Here is a 12,939-nt window from a genome sequence, read left to right as displayed (position 1 = left end):
AATATATGTCACATGAGAACAATAGCTATCGAGTGCTCCCTCGCCTTTATTAGTCCACGGCTATTGTCATTTTGGAATGTAAACTATGTTCCTTGCAAACTATTTAAGCTTATGTATGTATACTGATGGTGTTGCGTCAATTTTTGTTCTTATTGCCGAAAAAAACTCAAAATGGTCACTACATATTCATATCCTTTTTAGAAAATCCAACTGTAAAACGTTTTGTTTTCATTTTACAACTTATTTAGCCCACTGTACGACTGGTCGCTTTTAATAATTTCTTTAGGATTTCGCAAAGCTAAATCCTTTCGAAATAAAAATCCAAAGTATAGTCTTGTATTAAACATTTATGTAGGAGGCACGATTTTGTATCATTCAGTTCATTATCTGCTTAAATCGAAGGACATAAGGAAGTAAGTATATTATTCAAATAGAAAATATCATAATGGCGATGATTTGAGAGAGAACCTAGTGAACGGAATACCCCCATTAAGACACTAAATGAAAAAGATTAATTCAGCGAAGAGTTCTCTTTTCGGCGAATTCATTTTCAAAGCTGTACAATCGCAAGTATATATACTTATTTTACAGGATGATGATAATACTGGTAATAAACCTCTGTTAGATATGGTGACAGTGAGGTTAAATTAACAAAGGTATTAAATTTTTTTAAACTAGGAAAGTTTAATAATCTTCTGATTGTTAATGGTTTGAGTATTGATAAAAAGGATAGATAGGGAAATTATCATTGGGAAAGGATGACTCAGCATAATTTCGATTGCACAGCTTTGAAAATGATTCCGCAGAAAAGAGAACTCTTTGCTGAACTAATCTTTCTTATTTAAGATCCTAGTGATTCGAACTCCTGACTTCTATATATAACATAGTAAACACAATCCTCTATATCAATATCTAATGTTGCTACTGTTGTTTTCTGTGCATTGTGTATATTTTTCTCTCCAGGCTGTGTTTGAATTACTCAAAAATGTTGGCTACACCACGTTTGTTGAACCGTCATGTATGGAAGCTTCGCTGTATAAAAGTTGGTTAGTGTGTATATGTTTCACCTAAACTTACTTATTCATTTTGTACTACAACAGATAATTTTACATAAATGTGAATTTAAAAAAAAACAGTTTAACAGTAATTAGTTTCCATAAATATGTAGGTTGTTGCGGATACTCTGTTTTACTACTCTCATCATTTAAACTTCTGCTATCACTGGATGAACATATAAAATGAACATGAAGAAAAGTATTCATCTTTCTTACTTGATGTGTTCCATATTTTTTTTCTTTTCACTTTCTCTCATATACATCTCTGCTGGAAATATTTGAATTCAATATCTCGATGTTCCCATTATGTGTTACTTTAAACGGTTCTGGAATAAATAAGTGCTTTCTACGGAGTTGAACAATATTAAAATGTACATCATCTGAATGCCAAATTGTTGAATTTACAATTAGAATATAAAGACGCTGGAAAACTGGTTAATTAGAATGATTCTTAAATTGATAGCTGTTCTGTGATAAAACATGCATCAAATGTTATCTATTCCGGTTTGAGACGTAAGCACAAGGTCAATGGACAAATTAATAAGTCTACACTGAAGAATGAAAACGATTCCCCATATTTATTTCACTTTCTTTACATAGAAATATTCTTTTTATTCTTAGTTGTTATTATTGTTAGATACTTTGTCAGATATTTTTCTTGGTCTATGAAATTCGTATTCTGTTTGGAATTGAATGAATTCTTATGAAAAAAACAATAATATACACGGTTTCATATTATCTGCGATAAAAATAAGATATGACCTACTATTGGTTGTTAGCAAAAATCACATTGTCTTAGATTTTTTTTACAAACTCATGTATGGTAGATATCTTATTCTAAAGCCCTATAGTACTACAGGAGATGGGAGTAACTAAATACAGATCGAGTAATTACTTTAAGGGAGTCGAACATATTTATTGTGTTTGTAGATGTTCTTTTTGATGGAGCTTTGTTCTCTGAGCTAGATGGATTAGTCGTGAAGCTTTCATCGTTATTCTGGACGACATCATTAGCGCAAACTTCAGGTAGAAGTGAAGTGTTCGGATTTCTCCACACATGGCTCACAGCCCAACGAGAGGGAAAATAGCTGAGCAAAGTGGAAGAAAAATTGTATATTTAATGATAACTTATGCATATTACAGGATCCAGAATACCAACACGTCATAGATGATGTCATGTATGGCGATGAAAACTCCACGACCAATCCATCCAGCTCAGATAACAAAACTCCATCAAAATAATCCACCTAAGCCATAAATGTTCACCATCTCAAAATCATATGAGCGTAGATGGTCTTTATTTGAACTCTGTAAATACCTGATCTAATTGGATAGCTCCATGAAATGATTTTCTATAATGAAAAACGTAATAAATATACAACTAGTTGGTGATAGTTGCTTTTAGAGTATCATTTGTTTAGATGGTTGGTATCCTAGAGTACAGCATTTGGGTTAGTTGTAAAAGTTTGTATAACTGAGTTTAGTAATTATTAGAATAAAAAACTTTTATCCATCACACTATTTGATGTATGGTTTGGCACCATATTCAGTCACCAACTGTATTTATCTATCGTTATTATTAGGAGTAAAATTAAATTGAAAGTAACTTTCCGATAGTTAAAACACGATGTGACTATTTATTCATGTCACTAGTGCTTGGACTGTTTTGTATATATGTCTTTAGGCTTGTTATTCATAGTCTAATACACACGGGACATAGTACAATCCTTCTTATACATTAATCTTGAATGAGTCAGGAATTACGACAAATTCCATATATTTCTTCAGAAAATCTTTGACCTTGACTAATAATTCCTTTAACAGTTTTATCAAACTTTTGTTGAGTACTGTTGCTACGATAATTTTAAATAATCTTATTGATTAATTAATTAGTTGTTCTAATCAAACCACCCCCATCCTGATGTCACCACATTTTCATGCAATTTTAGTTGTTCCAAGTTGGTTAATTTTTTTCTACTTTTAAATAGCTATTTCGATATACATAAATCAATTGTTTTCTGCTTGTTTGTTATTTGGTATTATTTTTCACTAATCATTTATAGTAATAATAATAATAATTTATAGTAATAATAATAATAATAATAATAATAATAATAATAATGATCGTAATTGTTTATACTTTCACAAAGTAATTGACGTTCAATAAAATGCTTATTTTACTGAGTAACTATTGTTTATTAAGTAACCAATCGTTATACTTCTGAAATGGTGTTTTGTGTTTTCAAATTGACTATTCTTGTTTTGTACTTCGATTAATCGACAACTGCTGTCAGTAAATTATGGTCAAGTATACCTGTCGAAGCTATTAAGTTGATCAGTACTGACTAGAACGTTTTTTTCATAAAATTTAGAAAATGTTCAAACTAAAAACTTATGCCATCGTAATATAAATAGGTAACATTTGAGTAAATGGTTGATCAGATGATGAAATCTAATTACTCATTAACAACTAACTTCATGCTTACTCTTACCTACCTCTCTTCGATAACAGTGATCGACTTCCGACGTTTCGCTGTTTATATTACTCGTTTTCAATCAAAATTGACTTTACATAAGGCATTTGGCAGCCATTTCGATTGACACAACTGCCTAAACAGTTAGATCATATGGCTATTAGCCATCTTTGTCGAGGATCGGTTGAAAAATTTATATTATTCCTGAACCATTTGTGTGTATTTCGTTCATGGATTGTTACCTGCTTGAATATATCTGTAACTGAATGAGTATTCTAGTTTTAAAATGGAAATATCATTATTATCTTCAAAAGAAAGATGGTCCAAAAAGTCTGTGCAACTAGAGATTGTGGTAATTGACTGCATATAGTACTATGCTTGCATCCTGAATTTTGGTAGGCTAGTTACCGACAAAAACTTTATTGCATCTAAATGCCTGTTTAATATCTACCAAGTTGTTTCATTTATAATTCCGAGTGCCCGATATGTGGTAATATTACTACTTAACAGTCCACTATACAGTCAGGGCATAACCACTGAATTTAGGTTTTTATAAATCGGGAATTTTTATGCATGACAGTGAAATCATTGAGTGGAGATTTCTGAGTGTTTGGACAAGGTCTTGGTTAAACAAGGTGCTTCATTTAATAAACTTTACAGCTATTCTTATGGTTTCTTGGTCACTGCCTATAGAAATCCATGTGCAATGATGGCAAAGCATTTCAATTAATAATAACAATACATGTTATCATGTTAATTCAGTTGATACTAAACAGTTAATAAGTACTCAATGAAAGATTAAGAAATTGTTTTTGTGTACTAATAAATCACTTTATATCGTTGTTAATTACTCGGATTGTTGCATTTTCATTTGGTATAGCTATGCACAAAATGAATCAACCCCTACTCATTTAAACAAAAATGGTCATGAAATTAAAAACAGTGGTACCGAAATTCTTAGTCATTCTAATTCGTATAACAATACATCAATAAAAAGTTCAAGTGTGTTCACTGATGAAGATCGTGAACTTCTAGCTAAACTATGGCGTTATTTAGATCCTAACAATAGTTTATCAGGCACCAATTCACCACCACCAAAACCTCCACTACCTAATTTATGTCCTCTCAACATTCCATTCTCTGATCGTCGTACAGATTTAGTCAGCTCTAGTAATCAATCTTCTCAACTTAGTATGAACCCATTTGATGATCCAAACTTGTTAGCATATTTATGTATAATTGCTTCTACTGCTCAACAAAAGTACCCTTCAAATTCAAGTCCAATTAAGAAAAGTTCAGATTGTCAAAAAGAATTTACATTGCCAACCACCAGGTATGTTTCAATGTTGATTTTAACTAAAAACAAGCTTGATTTTACTGTCGTTTGTCTTCAGTTTTTTTGTCTCAAGTCATTTACCATACTATGCTTAATTATTTTTTTCTTTCTTTTTAATATAACTTAAAATCAGATTGGATTTAAATGCAACTGACCACTTGTGTTTCCCATTAGTCGATGAGTCGGATACTAGTGATCTAGAGTCGAATTTCAATTATCTTAATAATTCGATTAAATTAGATAATTCTTGTACAATACAAACACCTAGTTGTAAACCTAACAGCGCATTATTTTCAATTAAAGATGCCTCACATTCTGTTATCGAACAACCTAAACTGCCTACGAGACAAAAGGAAAAAGTTGATCACTTTGATGAAACATCGTTATATTCAACAAATTGTAACGGAAAGTTTTCACATGTTCATTCCAGTCGAGTAAGCTCTTTTGTATATCAGCACCATTTTATTTTTTGTAATGATAGCTTATTTTGATTTGGCATATTCATGCTACTTTATGCAGTAATATTTTCACTAGTTATGTTCAAAATATTCGTTTCAAAGTACAAACTATGAATATCCTCTATAGATTGTCACATTTTATGTAAGCTAAAAAAGAATATCTAATGAATAATGGACTTTATCAGTGGAAACCGTTAAGAGGTTAACTTAAATACCACCAACCTACTTGCCAGCAATATACATTTTTTCATAGCTAATTAAACTTAACTAGCGTTGTTTCTATATGTGTACATAATGTATTCTACCTAATGGATTTCAGTGTGTTATGATCCTACCTGCTCACATCAAGTAATCCTTTATCTTGTGTAGAAAGCGAGATTCTGTGAGTTGGATACACACTGATATCTTTGTTTTCTGTTTCCCTCCTTAAGAGTTTACCGATTTGTATTATATTACTTGCAGAAAGTGATGGTTTAATTATTAGATAAAAATTCTTAAACAAATGTATTCTCATGTTCTTGTATAAAACGTTTCTGTTGTTCGAATGCTAGATAATGATAGAAAACTTTTATTCGACCACTTACTGTGTAGTAACGAATTCCATGTTTGTCTAGTCCTTTAATGATGATTAAATCCTATCGATCGAGTTTCAGTTTGGCCACTAATCTCATTGACTGAACAACGCACACACTATGTTTTTTTGGTGTTACACTGTTAGAGGTAACCTCATAAATAATGATTCAAACCTAATAAATGAACATTAATCAATACATAATTTCTTTTATGCACCCATTGCCTTATTTTTGTGAAATTGTTCATTCAAATCGTGACAAATGTTTGTGCAAACATCGGAATGATTCACAACTAATATTTCTCACATAGATTGTATGGCTCGTGTATTGTTTAGGTTCTCAATAATAGTGTGAATAACTTTTGAATGATTATTGTATATAAAGTTTGAAATTCTGATAACGTATTATGTGAGATTATATTAACTAAACACAAATTAACACCTCTATCTAACCTATTGTCCTCCTGAGAAGTAGTTAATTTATTTCAGAGATTCTTAATTTATTGCATTGCTTCACTAGAAATTGTCAAACGCTAAATAGTTTTTTGTCAATTGTTTTTTTGTTGTGTTTGTTTATGGTTTTAATATATTCAATAAAAGTGCTTATACAAAAACCTAAATCCACCGAATGTTACCAACACCTATGAGTAGTGAAATGATTTATTTCATCTAGCTCTGAATAGATTTTTACAAAGTCTGTGTTGACTTTAGTCAAATCACTTAATAAAGAATGTATGATCAGGATTGTTCTTTTATACCGTAGTACTTTAAAACCATACAACCAAACCTAAGGAATATCCTTTGATAAACAGATAATTTTAACCTATTCGAAGCTTATTATTTTTACAAAAGCCTTCATTATAGCCTTAGTTCAACAAAGTTTTATTTACATTATTTCAATCGTTTAAAAATTAACATTATATTTCTATCAGTATTTTTTGCTATTGATTCAGCTATATACATACGACTCATTGTAACTTATCTCGGTTAAATATCTTGGCGTCACTTTTTAAACATAAAATTTAATAACGTACTTATTGATTATCTGGTCACAATGTAAAGTTGTTCGCCTCAATGTGTTGTAATGTATTGGCAGTTAACGTTTGCTGTAAATTACCAGATAAAGTTACTTCAAAAATCTGACTAAATTATTAAAACAGATTTCAGAATTGGACAATAATATATAAATGCATCACTTATTTTCTTTTTTTTACGTCCTTTTCTCCGTAACTTATAAATCATAGAGAATCGATAGTGATATAAAATATCTTGTATATACATTTAATTTCATCTAGACTGAAGTCATGTAATAATATATCAACTTCAAACAATCTAGTAACGCGAAGTTAGATAACATGCCAAGATTTATACATTAAGGTTTGAGCAATTGTTAAAGCTTCATCGACGAAACAGGATACAGTGGTTCTAAACTAGTCATGTGTTAATTGGATATACATTGAGAGACTAGTTTACTAGTTGACATCCTCACTTTACTCATGTTTATATACATTAGTTCAGATTTGAAATTAATTATCGCCTGTCAATGGATTCTTCAGGATTAAATTTCAATACTTCTCTTCTATTTCTTGAGTACAAATTGACCTGTCAGCACTTTCTTTAATGTTAGGTAGTAAAAATCCTAAAGTGAAATTCCCATTGGGTTACCGATTCGTATGTCTATTTGTATATTTGAATATTTTTCATAAATAGTTAAAAACTTTCATGAAATAACTTTAAATTTACTATTATATTCATATATTGTAATATTTAGAAATTACCATTTCAATTGAAAGACTGTAAATACTGGTCAAAATCAATGTCATCTGCAGATTCGAACAATCCACTTAGTGATAGTTTAATGCAGGAGGAAGTAGCAAAAATGGTGATGCATTTACAAGACAATGATTCGTGTACTTCACATCAGGTAATTTATAGTTCGGTGTTTCTATTTTGGTTTTTATACAACTTGTTGCTGTTTTGAATACCTATATGTTTACATATCTTACCGTCATTACTTTGATAAGGTGAAAAATGATGTAGAAAACAGTTGACATCATCTAACAAATGACCAAACTATGTAAATCACTAGGTAGCTATTTCAAAATAACTTCTTTATAATTACAAAATATGCCTTAGGACCTTCAGTTTTAAAGACCATGATGTGTCATACATGAACTGAAATCCAATGATTTATAATTTTTGACTAATGAATTGAACTGTTAAATTTCTTATTATTATTCTGCTTTATTAAGCAGACAAGTGTCTTTACCTTTTATTCCATCGATCAGTACCTCTTATTACTTCCTAAACTATTATATAGTGTAAGCTTTTGATGATTGTTGATTACTTTGTTAAATGATGCAACCTTTTTTTTATCTAATACTTGAAAACTTTAATTAAATTGAAATGGCACCCTTTCATTTACAAATTATTGTACTCAATACTTGAAAAAAAGTTTTGATAATCTTGGCTATATTACGCGACACCACTTCATTAAGTTTAACTATCTTTGATAATTTTGTAAAACCCCTCTATTTTAATATGGACTGGTACGTGTAAAAAATAATTGATAAATATATAAATGCAAAATTTCATAAGATGATATCGTTCAAACGAAAATGTCGTTTGTTGAGACATTTTATTTCTTTTCAATGAATAAAACATTTGTTTATGATATTCTCTTAGTTGATTTCAACCGTTACAATGTATATAGATCGTTAGTTTATTTTCAGTTATTTAAAAAAGACTTTATTATCGGTTGTAAAAGTTAAATAGCTTTGATGATAATTTCGACTTACACGCACTACTTTTGGGTACATACATATCCTGTATCATTTCATTCTATGTCAGTTACATATAAAATGATGTGCTACTGTATAAATTAATAAAAGCGGATCTTAAATTTGTGTGTTTACAAAATTGAACTGGTTGGGTAATTATTATCTGGCTTTTCGAACTTAGTTATCCATGTATAATCTATTTATAAACCTCAAAGAAGGGAAGTGATATCAATACAAGATGTATTTTGACATCGGTTTACTTATACCAGACAAGTCCTTTCCTTCACTGTACATCAGCGTCTTCTTGGTTAATACATTAGAACATTTATTGTAGTTAGATAGCTTTAGTAAATTGAAAGATCATACAACCTACTTATGGATATTTCCGCATTCTTCTAACAATATTGATTTGGTTGTGGTTATTTTATAAATATGTAAACGTGTTTTTTCTTGAAAATTATATCTACACTTATTAACAAATGAGTTTTTGCAAATTATTCCTTATGAGGTGTGTCGTTTATGTTTGGGTTATTTATAGAAAACAAGGAAATTTGGTAGTAGAAAACTAATAACTTTTCAGTTTTGCCTTTATACTAAATATTGTGCTGTTTGATTTATGATAAAAAAAAGAAGAAATTACATAAATTATGTGCCTGTTTTGATATTGTACGGTGCTTTTTTATTGCTTAAATTAGTTGTACTCATTTTTTATTTGCTTAGACATATCTTTTTTTGTTGTCGTAACGTATTCCATTTAATTTATTCCAAAAATTTATTTATTCTTTTCAAAGCATTTTTCTTTATGTTTAGTCACTTCTTTGCTAATTTATCTTGTTAATTTCACCTTGCTGTACTGATATGGTACAATAACTTGTATTGATATACATTTGTACCATTTCCTGTAATTATTATAATTGACTGATGTAACCTTTTTCCTGGTACTTATAAGTATATTTGTGGTCAGTAAATTGATCAACCGTTAGCTAAAAAACGCGTTATTAACAATAAAATTTATTTAAAGCATATTTTAGTGGTCATTCTTTCCTATTCTGCTCATGTTATGAATATGATTCTCAGTAATAGATTTTGTTTTCATGGCTTTGTAACTATACTACTGATAAATATAATTAAGTTTAAGGTGTGATCGCTTTTTCTTTAATAATTCAGTGTAAAGTTTAAGTTAATAACAACTCGGAAATATTTCTCAGGTGATATTCGTTTGTTATTTTCCTTTAATACAATTTATAATCGATTGAGAGGATCGATAATATCTGATCTTAGAACGTATACATAAAGCATATTATTGAATAATGTTAATAATTGACCAAGTATAATTTATATACTCAACTTTAGGCCATACTATTTTTATGAGAGCTTGTCCATACGACCTGGCTAGAATAAGTTAACCTATTCTGTTCCTGGCGATTTCGAATTAATTTTCATAGAAACCTAATGGATTTCATTGATTTAGTATTTGCTTTTAATTCATGCTATGATTGTTGTCATTATCATCACAATATAACATTCTCAACTGGAAATATTTTGTTGTGTTCGAAGAAAAAAGCATAAATGAAAAAAATGTTATGTTTGTTTAGTTAAAATAATTCATTATCATTGAAATCATGAGCCAGATTAGCTCCATTGGTCACGGCTTCTCACTAGAATACCAGAAACTTCCTCTCGTAGCTAGTCACCAGTGGCCACATGACAGTTGTCAGTATGGGGTTTCGGAGATTGTTGAACTTCATTAGAATCCGTGTCAGATATGAGGTAGTTACTCGCCAAACACAATGGAAGATGATCACTCAATGTTGTTGCGTGATTAAGGTTAGACATTAACACTGTTGAATGCTGGCTTAGTGGTTTAGAGGTTAAGCATTCGTGCGCGAGACGATAGGTTTCAGGCTCGATTCCTAGTTGCGGAGTCGTGAATGTGCACTACTGGGAAGTCTAGGAACAGAACGAAACGGCCATCTAGTGCTTTCAGGTTTTCAATCATGATCTAGCTTAGATAGGTTCATGACTTCAATGGAATTCGACAAACTCCACAACCCCATACTGAAAATAATTCATTATAACTTTTATACCGTAAAACGATTTTAACAAAACTATCAAGTGCGTAATATTCTTTTGCATAGTTTAAGTCATACCAGTTCTCAAGGAAAGAATAAATATAAAATATAGTTAGCTGACCAATAACTTCGATATTTTAGTCAACAGCAGGAAGTGTATCTAGCATCATATTAAATAGTTTGATAGAAATCACTTGTAATAATTTCAAATCCTTGTCTAGAAACTTCACAACGTAGTGTATAAACTAGATTGTAATTTTATAACACCAGGATTATGTTGAGTTACAGCTACGAGATAATATAAGTTATACAAATTATCTGAAGACTATCAAACTATAGATTTTTATTTAGTGTAAATATGGTTACACCGTCCTCATCTATGTAGTAGCCTAGTCTTATTTTTCCTAAGGTAATAAATATTACACAATGTGATTTAGCTCATCGAGTGCAGATCTATGTACTCGACTTTTCGTCACAATTTGTGTATGAGGTTTAGTGCTATTATCCGGCTACCCAAAATGAAGTAATAAAGGTGGTCTTGGACGTGCGACTTAGTTTTTGAAATTCGTACCTCTTAATTACTAAGTCACCGATCTAAAAAGAGCATTGTACAAACCAATAGGCAATTTTTTTTCTAGTAATCAGTTATTACACATTTCATGAAACATAAAATTTTCATTAATTTCATTTCACCACAGTTATAAAATTGTATTTCATATCTTTGTAGAGTTTGTGAATTTATATATGTGTGTATGTACTGCATATCACCAAATTTTAAAGAGTTTGTCTAGAAAGTCAAACTAAATTTCATACATAACGTATTTGTTCTACATAAAACATGCTTAGAAATTGGTGTTACATTTACAAAAAGAAAGAATAACTTTTGATATTTATGTAATTAAGAATTAAGCTATCATATCGCTATCGTTATGTACGGTGGTATTTGTACCTTGTGTTAGTAATAATTGTAAACAAGTGTTTGCTTTTCTTACTGTATACTAACTCCTCATTTAACAAGTTCATATCATGATTTCAATTGGCACTGTTCGTTTGTTGTTCTTTTAACCACTTTTTTTTCTCAAGAATTCATTTGCATGTTTTCAATATATCTTTGTGTATAATTTATTACGTTCAAATGTATTTGTTTACATAGTGAAATACTTATTTTTCTGTGTTTTAGATATAAATGTTGTCTTATTATAATACAATAGGTCATAAGTGTAGTCGAAATATTCTACCATATTATATATATATATAGATAGATAGATAGATAGATATAGATATATATAGTTAACGTTACAGTTTGCTTTTTTTTTCTTGTAAGGGTTTTTCTCATTATCTTTTTTCTCCACGTTCTTTGTAACCTTATACCAATTCAACTTGTTTTACTAATGTAACCATTTCTTTTTTCATTTGTTGATGATGTCATTCTTCATTACTGTTACTAGTTAGTTGCTGAATAATGATTCATCATAAAATCAAAGTGGAAATTTATCGTTGTTTACCGACTAGTATATATTTTATGCATCTTGCTTTGGTTACTTTTGGGATTTTTTTATAATACAAATCAAAGATAAGCCATGTATGTTTTATGTATTCTTTTTTTGAAGATAAAAGACTCCCTTTTCATATGATTCTGTTTATTTTACCCTTTAAGTTCATTTCCTACATTAAATGTTACGTATTGAACTTGAAACAAGTATTTCTAAGAAAATCAGGTCATTGTTAAAATAAAATAGTTTAATTAGATAAGATAAAACACTATAATCTTTTACGAAATAAGTTCAAACCTCGCACCATCTACTATGGCTTTGATTGATTGATAATATTACTATCCTTCAGATAAAAATTATGATTTAGTTTCTCTTAAGGCAACTTGTATTTACTTATCAATTTAACACGATATTTATAAATCTAACGAATATCGATTCTTTGCATTCTATGCAGATGTTTAGAACTTACTGTATAGTCGGAATGTACAGTTTCTTGTCAAACGACCACCTAATTTAATTTAGATACATTAATATTATAGTGTTTTAGAAGTACTGTTATAAAAGTATACACATTAGAATATCCAGTTTGTTGTGGTGTTCGCTTTATTTTTTTAATGATTGTTTTTACGAAAACACATAGAAACAAACTCGATACCTTATTATTTTGCTTATGTTTTGTGAGATACGTTTCCATTTATTC

At 29.8% G+C, this 12,939-nt stretch overlaps 1 protein-coding gene across 2 annotated transcripts in view; it reads left to right on the top strand.

Moving 5' to 3' along the window:
* MS3_00001696 (uncharacterized protein) overlaps positions 1 to 12,939 on the top strand; it is a 96,151-nt gene that overhangs the window by 52,027 nt on the left and 31,185 nt on the right. Inside the window, exons 15-18 of one of the 2 annotated variants that reach the window (XM_035729616.2) lie at positions 964 to 1,046; positions 4,410 to 4,862; positions 4,999 to 5,299; positions 7,666 to 7,818. In XM_035729616.2, coding sequence (XP_035586425.1) covers positions 964 to 1,046; positions 4,410 to 4,862; positions 4,999 to 5,299; positions 7,666 to 7,818 — 990 coding nt within the window. Of the gene's footprint in view, positions 1 to 963; positions 1,047 to 4,178; positions 4,863 to 4,998; positions 5,300 to 7,665; positions 7,819 to 12,939 lie in introns of those variants that run through there. The other variant, XM_051209167.1, reaches the window with a different exon arrangement.

The sequence above is a fragment of the Schistosoma haematobium genome, chromosome 1 (genome assembly GCF_000699445.3).
Source record: "Schistosoma haematobium chromosome 1, whole genome shotgun sequence".
NCBI classification, from domain to species: domain Eukaryota; kingdom Metazoa; phylum Platyhelminthes; class Trematoda; order Strigeidida; family Schistosomatidae; genus Schistosoma; species Schistosoma haematobium.
This window is presented reverse-complemented; position numbering and strand designations above follow the sequence as displayed.